Genomic DNA, 17,512 nt, shown 5'->3' on the forward strand with positions numbered 1-17,512 from the left:
GATGTCTGACCATCAAATTCCTACTGAGGCTGAAAGTCTGAACTCCGACAGAAATTGTGGCCCGTTGTCCGAAATTACCGTGTCAGCTATTCCATAGCAGGCAAAGGGACTTTTAAGTTTCCTTATGGGCCTATCTCCTAAAAGTTGTAATAGCAGTCCACAATAATAAGATAATCCTTCTTGTGCCATATGAAGAAATCTAAGCCCACTTTTCCCCATGGTTAACTTAGCACCTTTTGTGAGTACTGAGTTTCCCTTTGCGTTCTATCCCTGAGCAAATTGCAGATTTCACAGTGCTTGATGTATGCTTTCAACCAGGCATTCATGCCGAGCAGGAGTGTTGCAAGGTTGAAGTGGGCTTATGAGATAAGACTTTTCCATATTGGGAGGCTTTGCCTGCCAGGAACATGTTATCAAAGTCAGAACCTCCTGATATGAAACAAACACCCTCTGGATGCTGCCAGGGCATCGTTTGGACATATCATAGGTATGGGCTCTTTTCTACATCACTTTTATTGTCTTAACCTACTATAAACAAAATACAGAGGAAAGGCTCTTTTTAAAGAAAAAGTTTACATTGAAAAGACCTGCATCTCCCCTTGTTCAGCTATAGCTGTGCCCCCCGATGCCAGGCCAAGGAGCACATGTCCCATGCTCTTGTGCCAACCACTGGTCCATACTTCTCTGACTGCTATGCGTTGGGTGGGTGCTACATGATCACGATATAACAGCACTCAGATACCTGAAGGGCTGTCACTAGGAAGAAAGCACAGACTGACCCTCTGTTGCTGAGAGCAGGACAGGAGGGAGGAAAGGGGGGGGGCACAGAAGGAGACATGACTGTAGCTATACTAGCAGGTGCTTTTGTTGTGCAAGATCAGCCATCCCACCTAAGGACAAACCTTTAGATTTGCAAATGAAATTACTATTTCGTCTTTCAGAAACGTTGCTTCTATGACCTTCATGAGAATTTAAAAATAAAATCGAGCATTGCCTACAAGTTCTACAGAGTTTCTAGTTCCTCATATTCTCCCCGAGAAGTTCCAGAGAATATGGAGGCCAGGGAAGTATATTCTTTTGCAGAACGTGGCCACCAGAAGAAAAGGGCTTCGCCGGCTCCTGTGCCTTTAACAGCAGCTTGATTTGCAAGCTGTTTTCCACAAAATGGAAACGAGCTTTCTCTCTAATAACGTCTAGATCAAGCAAGCAGTTGAGTTGACATGAGAACTAGTGAGAAAGTTGGCAACCCTCTTACTTAGGAAAAACCCGCGTGCTTCTAACAGCCTGATAGCATAGTACCAAACAGCTTTGTGGCCACCATATATGCATTTCCCCCCTTATATATACATATTTGCAAGCCTTTCCAGAAAAAGCTTGACCACGTGGATTTCGGCCTCCCACGCAGCGGACACGGAAGCTGAACGCCAGCCGCCGGCTATGAAAAAAAAAAGGCTTGGTTAAAACCTAGGGCGCTAAAGTGTAACCAGCGGCGGCCGTGCTCTCTGATCCTTAAATGTTGGCCTCCCTTTGCATTTTGTCTGCCAAGGCAGGAGGCGAAGATGTGCACACGCCTGCGTGCAACCCGGAGTTGTCCTTCGACTATGTAAACGCTAACCTTTGCGAAGCGGATGGTCTCTCTCCCCGCCCCTGGTTCCCTCCCACCCCCGCTGCTGCTTTGCACTTTCGCCCCCAGCGTCGGTTCCGGCCTCCTGTCCTGCAACACTCTCTGCTGGCATCCATGGGGCGGCGGCGCTGGCGGCCGTGGGGCGCTGCCTCGGGTTGCGTGAGGCTCTGGCTGCTGCGGCTGCTTTTGCTCCATCAGACGGGCTATGGGGCGGCTGCTGCTCCTCCTCCTCCCCGGATCGCAGCCGCCGCGTTTGATCCAGGCTCCGCTGCGCCGTTGCTTTGCAATGTCAGCCTGGACGCCCCGCCCGAGCACCGCTGGGACCCGGTGGTGCGCCGCTTTGACCCGGCGTTCCTGCGGGCCGCCCTAGCCCAGGTCATCGAGTAAGTGCTCGGCTGCGGTGCGGAGCTCCTTGGAGATGCGGCGTTTTGCTTTACTTACTGGGAGCAGGAATTAAAGGGCTGCGGCGGCGGCTGCTGTGTGCGCCTTTTCTCTCTGCTCCTCGGTTATTGCTTTTCTTTAGAAAAGGTGCTGCTGGGGTTCAGCTTCTCCAGATTAATTGCTTGATTAAGTGCCGTCAAGTCGGTGTCTGTGGCGGGCTTCGGGTTCTAGGATTGCTCACTGGAAGACAGGAAAACCCCTGCTAACTGAGCAGGGAGAAACCTTTTAAAGCGGCGATTCTCTTGTATTTAGCAGCGGGAGAGCAACTGGCCCTCTCCAGCCCCAGCACAGCATCCCTCCAGTAGCTGCTGCTGGTATCTTGCCTTAAGTTTCTTTTTAGATTGTGAGGCCTTTGGGGACGGGGACCATCTTGTTTAGGTATTACTTTATTGTGGACCGCTTTGAGGACTTTGGTTGAAGAGTAGTAGAAAATCCGATTTAACTCGCTCCACCTGAGGCCTGATGCAGCAACCAGCATGTAACGTTTTGAATCGCCCCCGGTTTGGACATTATCTGTCACCTGCTAATAAGGGCTGCAGAGCAAGCTCCTGTTAAAGGGGCAGCACCAGGGATCCAGCGCCTTTGTTCAGCCCCAGGGCTGAGTTCTGGAGTATAAGGAGAGTAAGCAAACATTCCCCTGAGTATGTACAGAGTGCATTTATGAGGGAAGGGGCTGTAGATTGGTGTAAAACACCTGTTTTGCATGCTGAAGGTCCCAGGTTAAATCTTGGGCATTTCCAGATAGGGCTGAGGAAAAACTCTAGGATGCTGCTGCCAGCCAGTGTAGACAGCATTGTCCTAGATGGAGCCATGGGCTGATTCGGCAGAAAGCAGCTCTGGATTTTCATTTCCTTGCTGCTGAATAACTTTGGAGACATCCTGCAATTGGTAATTAGAGGGGCAGGGCTTTGAGATAGGATATTTACAGATAATTGTTACCCGGGCATCTCATGTCCTCGTAAATTAAGCACTGTGTGGGCATTCTGCATGTGCTCAGAGACCCTTTTATTGCATCATGTGACCATAGTCTGAACTTTAGCATTTAAAACAAATTATTGGGCTAAAGAGCCTATACTGAACTTGAGCCCTGAATGTGTGACCCTCTGCTTTGGAGCGTAGGCTCTGCTACTGAGCTGCAGCCCTTCCCAGGTTTATTGCTTTGTTTACCGCTTTGCCTTCCAGTGAAGTCGTTCCCAAGTGGGTTCACGCTGTTATTCGGCCTCTCGCTGAAGAACTCGAACTTTTCGTTCCCCAGCCATTCTCAGGGGAGATCCGAGGACTCTGCAGTGCAGTAGGGGTGAACGTCGGGGATGGAGTCCTACTCAATTTGGCCTATGAATCCACTGCGTAAGTGTTTGTTTAGAAACAAGTGTTTAGGAAGGTGAAGAAAAGTCTCTCAGTGGAAGGAAACATTAAGCCAGGAGGTGCCCCCCCCCGACGTCATCGCACTACAACTCCCATCATCCTCAGCTGCAGTGTAGCCGGGGGTGATGGGTGTTGTAGTCCAACGGCATCTCAGGACGCGAGGTTGCGAGCTCCTGCTTAAGCCAAATTACTCAGGGCAATCTGGCATTACGAGAAACGTGACTTGTTGAGGGTATCAACCTTGTGTTTCTTCGATCATGTCTCCCCATGGTCGCCTCTTTTCCAAATAAAAACAGAACACCACCAAGCTCAGCTGAACACCCCCTTTGGGTAGGTGTCCTGGGCGATGCCTGGCTTGCCCCCCACCCCGCCCCCAAGACCGGCCCTGCGTGACAGTGGTGTGTGCTCGTGTTTCCTCCTGTTAGGTCAGGAGACCTGCAGAGGCCTTCAGCTGGAGCTTTCCTTGTGACAGTTACTGCACCTTTTGCCTGGAGCCAGTAACTTTGAGGGTGACTCATCTCTGTATAGTAGCAAAAGCAAATATTTTGCTTTGTTTCTGAAGCTTCCAGCACTAATGTGGCGTTTAGCGAAGCACTGCAGCCACAGAATGGCCTAGGTGGTCCAAATCAAGAAGTGAAATCTGGCCCCACGCTTCTCAGCTGCCTCCGTTCATTTTCTCTCTTCCTCAAACTTCTTCCTCTTTCACCTACCTTTGCTTTAGGTTCCTGTTTCTTAGCCTGGGACTAGGGAATGAATGGCTGGGGATGATGGGAGTTGTAGTTCAACAATGGCTGGAGCACCAAAGTTGCCTACTTGTGCTCTAGAGTCTGTGCAAGGTTTTAATTCCAGCCAAACAGAAAACTTTCCCTTCCCTCATAGAAACTGTTCTGCAAATATCCCTGGGGAATTTTTTCCCCCCTCATAAGTGTGATTATTCATGTATTTTTTATGCCATCATACAAGCTCAGCCAATTAGTATAGGAGACTTGGCTGCCTTAAGCTCAATACAGTGTAGATTAGTATACATAGCACTATTTATTTATTTATTTATTTTTACATTTATATCCCGCTCTTTCTCCAAGGAGCCCAGAGTGGTGTACCACATACTTAAGTTTCTCCTCACAACAACCCTGTGAAGTAGGTTAGGCTGAGAGAGGAGTGACTGGCCCAGAGTCACCCAGCTAGTATCATGGCTGAATGGGGATTTGAACTCGGGTCTCCCTGGTCCTAGTCCAGCACTCTAACCGCTACACCACGCTGGCTCCTATTGGTTTGTATTCTATCAAACGCCTGCCTTGGTTAACCAAATACCAGACCCCTGCTGCTGTTTTATACAGATGACCTCTGTATTATTATTTTTGATATTTTACTTTACAGTTTGCGCAGTCCAGGTTACAACATAAGAAAACAAACTCCAAAATTATACAGTAACTGTTGTTTGAAATGTCTGCCTATTTATTGATTTATTTTCAGCAATTCTTTATCCTGCCTTTCTTTGTAAAGGAGCGCTGCAAGACTAACAGAACGACACATAAAAGCATAATAAATTTGTGCGAACGTGTGGCTAAATGTTTAGAATGTAAAAGAGCAGTGGTACGAAATAAAAAACATGGTTTGTCCGATAAGAAATTCAAACCGTTAAAAGGTTTTGTGAAGAAAGAAAGGTTTTCAGATTTCATTCAGGCCCCCCAGCTGTGTTTGGACTCTGACTCCCATAATCCCCAGCCACAGTGGCCAGGGATTATAGGGGTTGTAGGCCAACATATGCAGGAGGGCCGAAGGTGAGCTTCCCTGGAACCAACTCCATCTTGTTTAGTACTCTGTCTCCTAAGAGCATCCAGTCAGACGTCCTTGGAAGTTTCCAGTCAAGCCAGGTTGGAGGACCACTGCCTGCTTTCTCTGGCTTCATCTCCTCCTCCCTAGCACTGCACCTGTCTTCTCCATCTCCTTTTCCGGGAGGAGACGAAGCTAGTCACTGCTGCAGGAGCAGCAGCAGGTGGGATAAGCCAATCAGGGACAGGGACAGTGACAGTGACAGCGGGAGTGGAAGAGGAGGAGCGTGGGAAGAGGAGAAAAGATTGAGAGTGGGCTCCAGCCCAGGGAGCAGGGCTCACCCAGGAGGTGGTGGGGTTCTGAGATGAAGTATCATTTTGTGCCTTGTCTCAGGCACCTAAATACCTTGGGCCGCCCCCCTGCATGCTGTTTCCCCCCCAGTCCTTTCTGTTCTTGTCCTGCAGCTTCTGCACCAGTATAATCGCTCAAGATAATAAGGGAAACATATACCATGGCCGAAATCTGGATTATGCTTTTGGAGATATTTTACGGAAGACTACCATTGATGTGGACTTTCAAAAGAACGGGAAGGTACAAAGGGGGGGTGCGGCTGTGATTAAGAACTCTTTAGAAATGTGAGGGAGCTTAAACTGCTTGGATTCCTAGTTGTTGGACTACAACTCCCATCATCCTATGATGGGATGATGGGACTTGTAGTCCAGTGGCATGTAGTCCAAGTTGGGGAGCTCTGCATTAGAAATACTACAGTGAATTATAGGCCATTCTCTAATTTTCAGGTATTGTTCAGGGGGACCACGTTTTTCGGTTACGTAGGTTTATGGACAGGACAGCGTCCACACAAATTTACAATCTCTGGGGACGAGCGAGGTAAGCCAAACCCATTCTTTCTGAACTGGAATCAAGAAGCACTGCTCTATCCTTCCCCTTCCAGACTTTTCTACAGATTGTCCATTTATCCACATGCATTTGCCTGGGTGAGGGGCTGATCCTAATTTCCAATATTTGGCTCTCCAAATACTGCTATAATTTAAAAAAAAATGTATTCTAAGCTTCTGGATTTTTATAATTTCCCAAGTGCCTCTATTTTTTGTTTTGTTTAAAATGCTATTATCCACTCTGACCCTTTAGGATGTGTTGCTCTTATCCACTCTGACACTGAAATAATTCAGAACTCGCCATATTTCTTGTGATGGCTGATATTTCCTCTCTCTCTCCTAAACCTTGTTTTTATAGCTTCTGGCAGCTGGTGGGAGAACGCAGTGGCAGCTTTCCTGAGCCGAAGTACCCCAGTCAGTTGGCTTGTCAGGACTGTACGTAGGCATAGTATTGTCCTTTTTAGACTGCTCACTCACCACCACCACCACTACCAGTTCACTGAAAACCCACACATTTTGAATGATTCTGCATGTTTCTTATTAATAATTTGTTCTCTGACTAGAGGTGATACAGACAGAGAAATTCTAAGTGATATTAGTTTATGTGTTTAGCAGCGGCAACCACATGCATGATGCTGTAGTGTTCGTCACTGTAAGGCCCCGGGGGACAGTGGCAACCTGCATCAACATGGATAAACATGGGGAGCCAGCGTGGTGTAGTGGTTAGAGTGCTGGACTAGGACCGGGGAGACCCGATGTTCAGGATTGTGATCAGTGGGCACTCAGTTACATGCCGGGCCCAGTGCAACAGATGTCCATAAATCTGCCAGCTCCAGACCCTAAGTGGGCGCCTGTATCTTTATGACCTGTGTGGAGGGGAAAATCCCCCCTGGTTGGGCTTCTCCTAGTACTGCAGCACTGTGACGAGTAAAGCTGCATTTGATGATACTATGCCTTCTCTGCAACTCTGAAAGCTATAGGAGCCTCTTCGTGGTGTGGACCTGCCAGTCCAAGATGCCCACCAATGCTGTACACAGTTTGAGAAAGTTTCAAAAAATGTTTTTGCTCTGTTTCCCTTTTGTTTTGAGGCTTTGAGTGAAGCCAACGATTTTGAGGCTGCTGCTCTTATGCTGGCCAAGACCCCAATAATAGCAGATGTCTATTACATCATCGGAGGCACAACCCCCAGAGAGGGGGCAGTCATTACGAGAAACAGAAGAGGACCAGCAGATATTTGGCCTTTGGAACCTTTGGCTGGAGCGTGAGTTGCTACCTAATCATAGGATTTGCAGATGGGAGAGTGCAAAATGAGATTTGGATTTGTAGATGAAGGTGTTGAAGTGCTTCTTTTCAGCTGCTGTTCAGTGGAGGGATCCCTTCTGCCAGGGGTGGGCAAACTTGTCCCTCTGCTGCTGTTGAACTACAATTCCTATCATCAATAAATTGTGACTGGGAATTGTAGGTCAGCAACTGCTGGAGGGCCAGGTTTGCCGATCCTTGCCTTATGCCCTGCTAACTGGGCAAAGAGGCACCTTTCAGACTAGTGATTCTCTTTATATTTAGCAGAGGGAGAGCAACTGATCCTATCGGACCCCGGCTCATCATCCTGCCAATGGCTATGGCTAGTATCTATCTTACATTTCCTTTTAGATTGTGATCCCTTTGGGGGTACGGAATCATCCCTATCCTATCCTATCCTATCCTATCCTATCCTATCCTATCCTATCCTATCCATCTATGTAAACTTCTTTTGAGAACTTTTGGGAAAAAGCAGTATATAAGTAGTAGTAGGTACTATACAACCCCAGCACAGCATTGATCCAGCAGCTATTGCTGGTGTTCACCTTGTGTTTCTTTTTAGATTACAGGCAAACCTCCTTATCCACGGATCCAGCATCTGCGGTTCCGCATATCTGCAGCCGGGTGATTGAAACCCGACCACAGCATACGCAGGGGTGGGGGGAGGGCAAAAAAGGGTTAAATCTGTGTATCCGCGTGTCGGGGGCTAGACAGAAATGACCTCCCTTTTGTAAAAGGGAGCCATTTTGTGGCTCATTAAGGTTAAAAAAAAATCTGCGAAAAAATTTATTTAACATATTTTTATACTGCCCCAAACCTATGTCTCTGGGTGGTTTACAACAAAAACAAGAAGTTAAAACAAAAAATTGAAGAATTTGGACTTCTGGGGGGCATTGCAGGATATTTGGAGGCCCACAGAGCATGGTAGGGCACTTTATTTTGCCCCTTTTAACCCTCCCCCGATTTTCAACCTCTGGGAACCTAAACCTTCCCCTGCTCCCATCCCATAGACTTAAATCGCTCAGTATCCATGGTTTCAGCATCCACAGTATGATCGCAGAATGGACCCCCGTGGATAACGAGGTCCACCTGTATGTGCACTTTGGGGACAGGGAACCTTCTTCAGAAACTGCTTTATACAGAATCCAACCCTTAGTCCATCTAGCTTACTTTGTTTTCACTGATTGGCAGAGGCTCTTCAGGGTTTCAGGCAGGAGTGGAGATGCCAGGGATTGAGCCTAGGACCTTTTGAATGCTCTTCCATTGAGCTACAGCCTTGTCCTTATTTCCTTATGCTTCGCTAAAGGATGCTGTAATACTGCTGCACTGTGTCTTCTGTTTGTAGGTGGTACCGGGTGGAGACGAACTATGACCACTGGAGAGTCCCTCCTCCTTTTGATGATCGAAGGTATATTTTGCTGGACTTTGTCAAGATGGCCCTTTAATTTAAAAAATAAAATGCACAGTACACATGCCTAGTTGACTGTTCTCCTCCCCCGCCCTTTCCGAAGCTGCTGTTTGCTGCAGGAGAGTTATTGGCTCTCAGAAATGTGGAAGCAGGCAGTTATAATCAGGATTGCGCTGTGGGGAGGGGGGAAAGTTATTTTATTAGTATTTATTTACACAGTCAGACTGGTTTGTTTTATCCAGACATTGAGTCCTTCCCAAGGACCTGGGATGGCTGAATTTTATTATCAGTGTTGTTGCTGTTATTATAGATATCGTCGCAGAATATAGGCTGTTCCCAGTAAAGTTGCTTTTTGTAATTGGCTGGTGGTGATTTCTGTGGCCCCTATGGTGTTGAGGTGCTCTTCAAGGTGTTTGGAATTGCACCTAGGGCACCAATTACCACTGGGATTATTTTGGTCTTCTTCTGCCACAGCCTTTCAATTTCAATTTGTAGATCTTTGTATTTTGTGATTTTTTTTTCTATTTCTTTTTCTATTTCTTTTTCTTCTATTCTGCTATCTCCTGGTATTGCTATGTTGATTATTTTAACTTGTTTTTCTTTCTTCTTGACTACAGTTATATCTGGTGTGACAGATGTTTGTCTGTTTGTAGTCGGAAGTCCCATAATATTTTTGCATTTTCTACCACTTTTTCAATTGTATGGTCCCACCAATTTTTGGCTACAAGTAGCTTGTATTTTTTGCAGAAGTTCCAGTGTATCATCCCTGCTACCTTGTCATGCCTTTGTTTGTTTGTTTGACTAACAAATTTATATACTGCCCAAAATTTATGCCTCTGGGCAGTTTACAATCAAAACAGTACAAATTAGAACATTAAAACAATTTACAATCCAACACAATGTTAAAACTGTTAAAAACTATTAAAAACTGTAAATCTAATTAAAAGCCTGGGTGAACAAATGTGTCTTAACTGCCTTTTAAAAAGTTGTCAGAGATGGTGGGGCTCTTATTTCAACAGGGAGTGCATTCCAAAGCCTCGGGGCAGCAACAGAGAAGGCCCGTCCCTGAGCAGTCGCTATTAAAAAAAAAAAAAAAAATCAAACACAGAATGTTGTGTTTCAACTCATGTCAGAAAAGGGTTTGGCCGGACCTTTTCTGAATAGGTGGATTGAGCAAAATAAACAGTGGATACAATCTCAGCAGCAACTCTTTTCATATCCAGGAGCCTGCATTCTTGATTTGTGTGATATCAGCCATGTTTATCAACTAGCTTTTTTTCTTATTCTCCAGAACTCCAGCCATGAAAGCACTGAATGCCACTGGACAGGAAAATATTAATCTTGATTCCCTCTATCAGGTAAGTCTTGCATATTCTACATCATATCTTAATTTAAAACTCTTCTGCCATGGCTGTTTTCCAGTGGGATTTCTCTAGCAGCACAAAAAAGCAACAGATCTCAGAAGAGAAAAACAGTGCCGCAGGTACATTTCCCAGAGCACAGTACTCTTAACCATATCACCCTCTCTTCCATTTTGTTGTTTTGCAGGTACTGTCAGTACAGCCAGTTTTAAACAAGTAAGTTTTTTTTTTGCGGGGGGGGGGGGGGGAGGAGGTTTTTAAAGTATTCACCATAATGCTGTCTTGTGTGTTTCAGTTCTGGGTGGAATCCCAACATTTTTGCTAGAGGAATCTCCTCCGTGGAACTTTTGCCCTTGATACCTAATTTTTAAGGGCGGGGAGTTATTAATACGGGAGAGCATTCAAACATGCAGCCCCAGCTTTCAGTGGGCACTGTGTCTAATGCACGCATGCAAGGAGCAGTGTGGCACAAAAAGATCAAAGCAGATTGTGTACAAATAGGTGCACTTGCTTGCTTATTGTCTAAATCGCCGGCACCTCCCTTTAAATTTCCACAGCCCCTTTAAAGCGGAGGAGAGCAGGTCCGTACCTGCTCCTCCTCTGCTCGCCACCATTCTGGCGTTCCCCCTCATCTATGTCCGTGTGCTAGCGGGGCATCTCCCACCTGCCCCTGTGTGGCGCCAGCATGCACATGGCCTCTGAACATGCACAGAGGCCATGTGTGTCTCGGCACCATACAGGGACAGCTGGGAGACACCCCACTGGCACGCGGACATAGCTGGGGGAGTGCAGCGAGCAGAGGAGGAGCAGGTACGGACCTGCTCTCCTCCACTTTAAAGGGGCTGTACAAGCCCTTGAATTTAAAGGGAGATGCCGCTGATTCGGACAGCCAAATTACATTTCGGCACATCCCTAATTTGAATCTGATCTCTCTTCTGTTCAGATTAATGTTTTGGCTTGGAATGAGACCTCTTCTGCACACTTTGCTTTTCATGTTCTCATATTTTTCATGTTCTCCTACAGGTACACAGTTTATACCACTGTGATGAGTGCTGCAGCCCCAGACACATACACCACACGGATCAGGACCTTAGAGCGAAAGACATGTAAGTGGTGATATTTGTGTGGATTACCATTTCGGAACATAGGAAGCGGCCTTATACACCAAGTTAGACTGTTGGTCCATCTAGCTGAGTACTGTCTACACCAGGGCTGCCCAGCTCCGGCCCTCATGCAGATGTTGGACTACAACTCCCATAATCCCTGACTATTGGCCACTGTAGCTGGGAATGATTGGGACTCTTGTGGAGGAATGCAACTCTGAGCAGATCTGGCCTTTACGCTTGGCATGAGAGGAGACATTTTTGTGCCAGAACTGACTGGAAGCTAAACAGAATAACCTTTGTGCATATAAACTGACTGATCAGCACTTTCTCTGTGAAGGCATCAAGGCCTTACATGCGACTGATAAAAGACCAGTCTAACCTTAATGAGCAGAAAGGATGCATGTAACCAAAATAATATTTCTGTCTTCACTGAAGGAACAGTTTTGGGGGCGGCAGCGTTCCTCCCTGCTGCCCCTGCCCCCATTGTTGCCTGGCAAAAGGGGAAGTTGAGTGCACGCATGTGCCCGTTGCCGTGCGCATGCGCCGCACACATCACATGTTACGTGCCCATGCAACATGTGATGTGTGTGGCGTGTACGCCGCAACGGGCGCATGCGTGCACTCAACGTCCCCTTTTGCCGGGCAACGATGGGACAGGGGCGGCAGGGAGGAACGCTGCCACCCCCAAAACTTTGCTAAAAAGTTGAGCGCTGGAGGGGGAAAAGCGGCAGGAGGGGTAAGTACTACCCCCCCACCCTTAAGGCTACATACCCCCGCCGGCCCGGCCCCAATCTGGACCGGTTCGGAGGCCTCTGACATGGCCCTGGACCAGTCCCTAGCGCACTGCACACTCCCATCGGTCATGACGTCTGAACCTGCCCAAGTCAGTTTCCATGCTCTCCACTCAACATTTTCCTGAGATTCTCTGCCTAACCTCCAGGCCTTGATTACAGAAGTCGGGAGAATGTTGGGTGGAGAATCTTGGGAACTGGACTTGAGCTGGCTCAGATGTCACTCCCACCGGGAGCTTGGACTTCCTGCAACCTCAGATTCCTCTTGTACCTTCTTATTAAGTACTTACAGGCTTAATGAACATGCCCTGTATAAGAGCCCTGAAAGGGCAGAGCTGCTGAAACAAACAAGGATTGAGCCAGTCATGTGTTTGTCATGGTTAGGACAAACACACACCAACTTTTGGAAGGGCAGTATAAAAGTTTTAATAATAAATAAATAAATAAATAATAAACTTCAGACCTTGGGTTCAAATTATGGTTTGACTGCCTATAATAAACCATGGCTTGTTAACCCTGGTGCTGCATAACAGCTGGATCTGCCCAGTGTGCAGATTTACAGTCCACTGGATGGCATACATAGCCCATTTCCTACAGGGGTCCCTCTGCATCGGCTTCCTTGAGAAATGGGGTATTACGTGCAAGTTGGATGATTTTAGAAAAGTAAGAACCATATTTAGTACGCCAGCAACTCTGACCGCAACATATGTCTTCTAACAGCTCTTAATGAACTGGAAAGCTTCAATTTTAAACAGCTCCCCCGCACTTGTGCATTGTGTATATAAATAAAATAAATAAATTTTATTTTCCCAGAAAGCCCCAACTTGCTTTTGCATCTAACAAAAGTGATCCTGCCAAACGAAAAAAAGAAAACACTTCTGAAAAAGGAAAGCCTTGTTAAGGCTGTAACAGTAGCTTTTTTTGTTTTTTGGCAGTTGCTTGTGTTGCAGCTGCTAGGAGCTTTCTGTTTATTTCAAACGACAGCATTGGACTCTCACTGCCTGATTCTAAACACATTAGCCCCAAGTCAGCACTAGCTATGCTTTGACCCTGGATCCATCCCTCGGGTTCAATGGGGACTGGACAATCACCATCTACAGATCTTTCTCTTTCTCCAGACCCTGGACACATTGAGCAATTTGTATGTTGTTCTGATGTTGCAATAGAGGATATGTCTATGCCCTGCTAGATTAGGATAGGTAGAAGATCTTTCCCATTATGCACTTTTCCATGCCTTGTAAAGAGTCCTCTGAAAAGTGCCGTTGAGTGTGTGTATGCCCAAATAGTTCTAAAGCCAACAAAATGTGTGCTGCTATGTGACTCTCCCACCCAACTGAATGATGCAACAGGGTGATGGAAATCTTTACAGTGACTGATTAGTGACAATATTTTGTTACTTATTTGTTAATTTCTTTTCTTAAAACAAATACTTGTATTTTTTAACATAAAGTAGCATTATTTGCAATAGCTAAAGCTAAGGTTTGATCAGAAATCGTGAATAACAAAGTAGACTGTAGAGATGACAGATTGATAGTTCTGATGTGTGATGGATCATTGGACTGTGTTCTTGTGGATTTGTTTTGATATCTTGGATATATTGCAAGGCAATTTTCTTGCTGCATGATCAAGAAATATTGATTGATTGAATTTCTTTGACATAAATGTATTTAGGAGTGAATGAATGAATGGCTTTATTACGATCATAGATCAGACGTAATTAAACACAACAAATTAAACAACATTCCGACTATTTAGGAGTATGTTACTGACAGTGAGTTGGATGACTGTTTTTCAGGTAACCTTAGGAGGGAATGTATTGTTTTATTTAATTTTCTCTCTCTTTTTCCCATAAACCAGAAAAGGAAGAAGGAAACGGAAGACTTCTTTTTAAAATGCAGCAAAAGTGGGTCTCTGTGTGTGATACAACCACAGTTTATAAGACGACGACGAATATTTATATACTGCTTTTCAACAAAAGTTCCCAACCGGATGACATAGATATAAATAAATAAATAAATAAAGTGGCTCCCTGTCCACAAAGGGGGCTTTACAGTCTAAAAAAGAAACCTAAGATAGGCACCAGCTACACCCACTGGAGGGATGCTGTGCTGGGGGTGGATAGGGCCAGTTGCTCTCCCCCTGCTAAACAAAGATAATCATCACTTTTAAAAGATGCATCTTTCCTCAGTTAGCAGGGGTTATATACCACTTAACACAAATCTTGGTATTGTGTTAAGAATCTATCATTCCCCACCCTCCAAGCAAGTTTCTTGCCCTCAACTGAGTGAAGATTCAGGGTGTAGTGGGCAATCCTTGATAAAATCTGTGAGAGATTATGGACCAGAATACGATGTTCAGGTTTAAGAACCAGGCTCCATCACCTGATAATTTCCAAAAGGACCATAAACTATGCAGAATAAGCACATACATGCAAAAATTATTCATTCGTGCAGGTTTCAGAATTCTGCCTTTCCTGGAGCTGAATTCCAGTTTCCATGGCACATAATTAATAAGCTGAGAACCAGCACGGTGTAGTGGTAAGAAAGCTGGACTAAGACCAGGGAGACCCGAGTTCAAATCTCCGTTCAGCCTTGAAATTCGCAGTGACTCCGTCTAGGCCAATCGCTTATCTTTCAGCCCAACTTACCTCACAGGGTTATGGTGAGGATAAACCTAACCATGTACACTCCTCTTGGCTCCCTGGAGGAAGAGTGGGATATAAACAAATAAACAAACTCCCATCATCTCTAGCCACAGTGGCTAATAGTGAGGCCTGATGAGGAGTTGTAGTCCAACATCTGCCATGGGGCTGAAAGGCCGTGCAGCCCTTTTCGAAAACATCCCCATTTCTCTGGGCCTCTTGGATTTCTATGGGCCTGTTTGAAAACAGATGGTGGCGACCTTATTGAAGAGCAATCTGGATTGTAGATGGCCTGGGGACAGTGCCTGTGCCACTGAATTTCGGAGAAGGTAGAATAGAAATGTGATCATAGTTTCCTTGTTGGAGTGCACATAGCCATGGCTGTGGCACAGTTGGGTATTTGCTGGGCCCCCAGATGGCCGAAGGGAACACCACCACCCCCAACAGCACTGCCATTCTTGCTTTGCACAGAAGGCTGGGGGCAGCATAGGATAATTCTTACATGGGGTGTAGCTAGGGGAGAGGGGGCCTGTGTTCGCCCCTCTGGTGACCCCTTGGAGTGAAGGAGATAATGAAGAAAATAGGGAGGGGTGGTGGATTCTTTGAACCCATCCGCTGAATTATAGCTACACCTGATTCTTACTTTGCATACCATGTTATATGAAGATCGGTGATCAGTCCTTGTCTAGTGCAAGGTTTCTTAACCTTGGCCACTTGGAGCCATTGTGGCTGATGGGAGTTGTAGTCCAACAACGTCTGGGGGCCCAATGTTGCAAACTGCTGCATTAGAGCCTCGTCAGTGCTGGCATCAGATTTATCAAATGCTTTCCCAGGGAGGTCTGCCTGGCCCCGACACTGTATGCCTTCAGCGCCAAGCAGAGCTTTTAACGGGGCCCTTGGAATAACTGATGCTGTTTGGACTATTTTCCATCTTGCCGTTCACTTTAGTTCTGCTGAATATTGCTAGTTTAATGAAATCTTCTTCTTTACTACTGCAAACTACAAATATGCATATGCTCCTTTACATCACAATTGTTCAATGCAATTTTACAATTTGCTCAGTGCAGTTTACATAGATTCCAGTGGTTCCTCTAGATGTTGCTGAACTATAACTCCCATCATCCCCAGCTACAATTTATTATGGCTGGGGATGATGGGAGTTGTAGTTCAGAAACATCTGGAGGAACCCTGGCTGGGAACCACTGCATAGATAGACAGATGGATAAAGTGGTTCCCTGTCCCAAAGGGTTCATGGTCTAAACAGAAACACAGGGGAGACCCCAGCAACAGCCACTGGAGGGATGCTGTGTTGGGGCTGGACAGAGCCAGTTGCTCTCCCTGCTAAATATAAGAGGATCACCACTTTAAGAAGGTGCCACATTGCCCAGTTAGCTTTACTTCTCTCTGCTGCTTTATATCTTTTGGATCGTTTGCAGCCCTTATTTTTCCTTGTGTTGTCTAAATTCTTGCATTTTGAGCTAGTGTTTTTATCACTGTGTATGTGAACCACTTTGAGTTTATTTTTTTAAAGCAAAAGCAAGGCATTATGATTTAAAATAAAATATAAAACATCAGAAACCTTCAAACTGTGGTGTGAATTCACTGTTCATAAGGTAGCATTGCAGAAATGTAGGTCTATATTCTTTACTGCTTCATTTCCTGACTGCAACAAAGAAGAAATTGTGTTTTGAGGTCAACAACAAGAGTGTTGCCATGGTCTCTAATGAGATCAGGATCTCACCCTAAGTGTCACTCCCTAATTACTTACACACTCTCCTTTATCTGAGGTTATGTGAGCTTTGCATTGACCCAGTTTATACAAAGTCCTGTCAAACATTTGCAGTTCCTAATTCTGTAATTGGTGCGGAAATGGGAGGTGTCAAGATCTGAGGGCCGTTCCATGTAATGGATTGGACGTAGGTTCTAGTCAAGCAAAAGGAAGGACTTGTGCAGCATATTTTGGCTTCAATACTGATTGCCACAAGATGTGGTTATGGCTACTAGCTCAGATGCCTTTTCAGAAAAGAACAGTTCATGGAAGGTGGCTCTGGCAAAAGCGATTAACCATGACAAAAAATGGAACCTCCACATTCAGAGATAGTCTGTCCTTGACATAATAAGAGGAGGTGGCTGTCTCCGTCACGCACTGCATGTGAACTGGCTGTTGTTTGAAACGGATAGCTCCATCAGTCTGATCCAACTAACCCGTTCTTGTATTCTGAGATAGAGTTCTCCTCAAATTGTAAAAAGCTACTGAGTGTTCTTGGAGGAGTGCTACATGGTTGAAGAGCTTTTCATGCAGAAGGTTCCAGGTTTAATCCCTGGCATCTCCAGTTAAAAGGAGCAACCCTGAATAGCTGCTGCCAGTCAGAGCAGACAATACTGGGCTGAATGGGCGAATGGCTTGACTCTGTATGAGGCACCTTTGTATGTTCATATTGTAGATTCTCAGGTTCTAAAACAGTAGCTTCTTAAGCTTTGTTCTCTCTAACTAGTTGGTGTATAGCAAACCCTCGAGCTGTCCATACATCCCTGCATAAGTGATCTTGTGAAGAAAGGTATTGTTTATGTAAAGCTTTATTCTTCCTGCACCTTCCATAACCATGGTTTCCGTGAAGTGCTGGTGTGATTAGATAAATCTGAGTGTCTATCTGTGGAACACTAGCTCCCCCCAAATACTTATCTGAGTTTTACTGTACCTAGAGATGATCAGCAGGGAACTTATTGAGTTAGTTCACATGTGAAAGCCAAATCTTAGGCTGATTGGCAGGGGTAGTGTTGTTTCTGTGCAAAGAACCCTTACTTTA

General features: G+C 45.6%; 1 protein-coding gene across 1 annotated transcript; it reads left to right on the forward strand.

Moving 5' to 3' along the window:
- The first annotated feature begins 1,403 nt into the window (after positions 1-1,403).
- On the forward strand, positions 1,404-16,285 carry NAAA (N-acylethanolamine acid amidase). The gene is made up of 11 exons (XM_053253027.1): positions 1,404-2,007; positions 3,248-3,412; positions 5,668-5,794; positions 6,001-6,091; positions 6,458-6,534; positions 7,188-7,360; positions 8,744-8,806; positions 10,098-10,164; positions 10,355-10,383; positions 11,191-11,273; positions 13,922-16,285. Coding segments are annotated over exons 1-11 (1,371 nt in total). The 5' UTR covers positions 1,404-1,513; the 3' UTR covers positions 13,924-16,285.
- Positions 16,286-17,512: the final 1,227 nt, after the last annotated feature.

The sequence above is a fragment of the Hemicordylus capensis genome, chromosome 5 (genome assembly GCF_027244095.1).
Source record: "Hemicordylus capensis ecotype Gifberg chromosome 5, rHemCap1.1.pri, whole genome shotgun sequence".
Classification (NCBI taxonomy): Eukaryota; Metazoa; Chordata; class Lepidosauria; order Squamata; family Cordylidae; genus Hemicordylus; species Hemicordylus capensis.

Coding starts and splice junctions, on each gene's coding strand:
- NAAA (XM_053253027.1), top strand. CDS start 1,514: ATGTTGGCCTCCCTTTGCATTTTGTCTGCCAAGGCAGGAGGCGAAGAT. Junction 6,092..6,457: donor AATCTCTGGGGACGAGCGAG/GTAAGCCAAACC, acceptor TTGTTTTTATAG/CTTCTGGCAGCTGGTGGGAG. Junction 7,361..8,743: donor TTGGAACCTTTGGCTGGAGC/GTGAGTTGCTAC, acceptor TTCTGTTTGTAG/GTGGTACCGGGTGGAGACGA.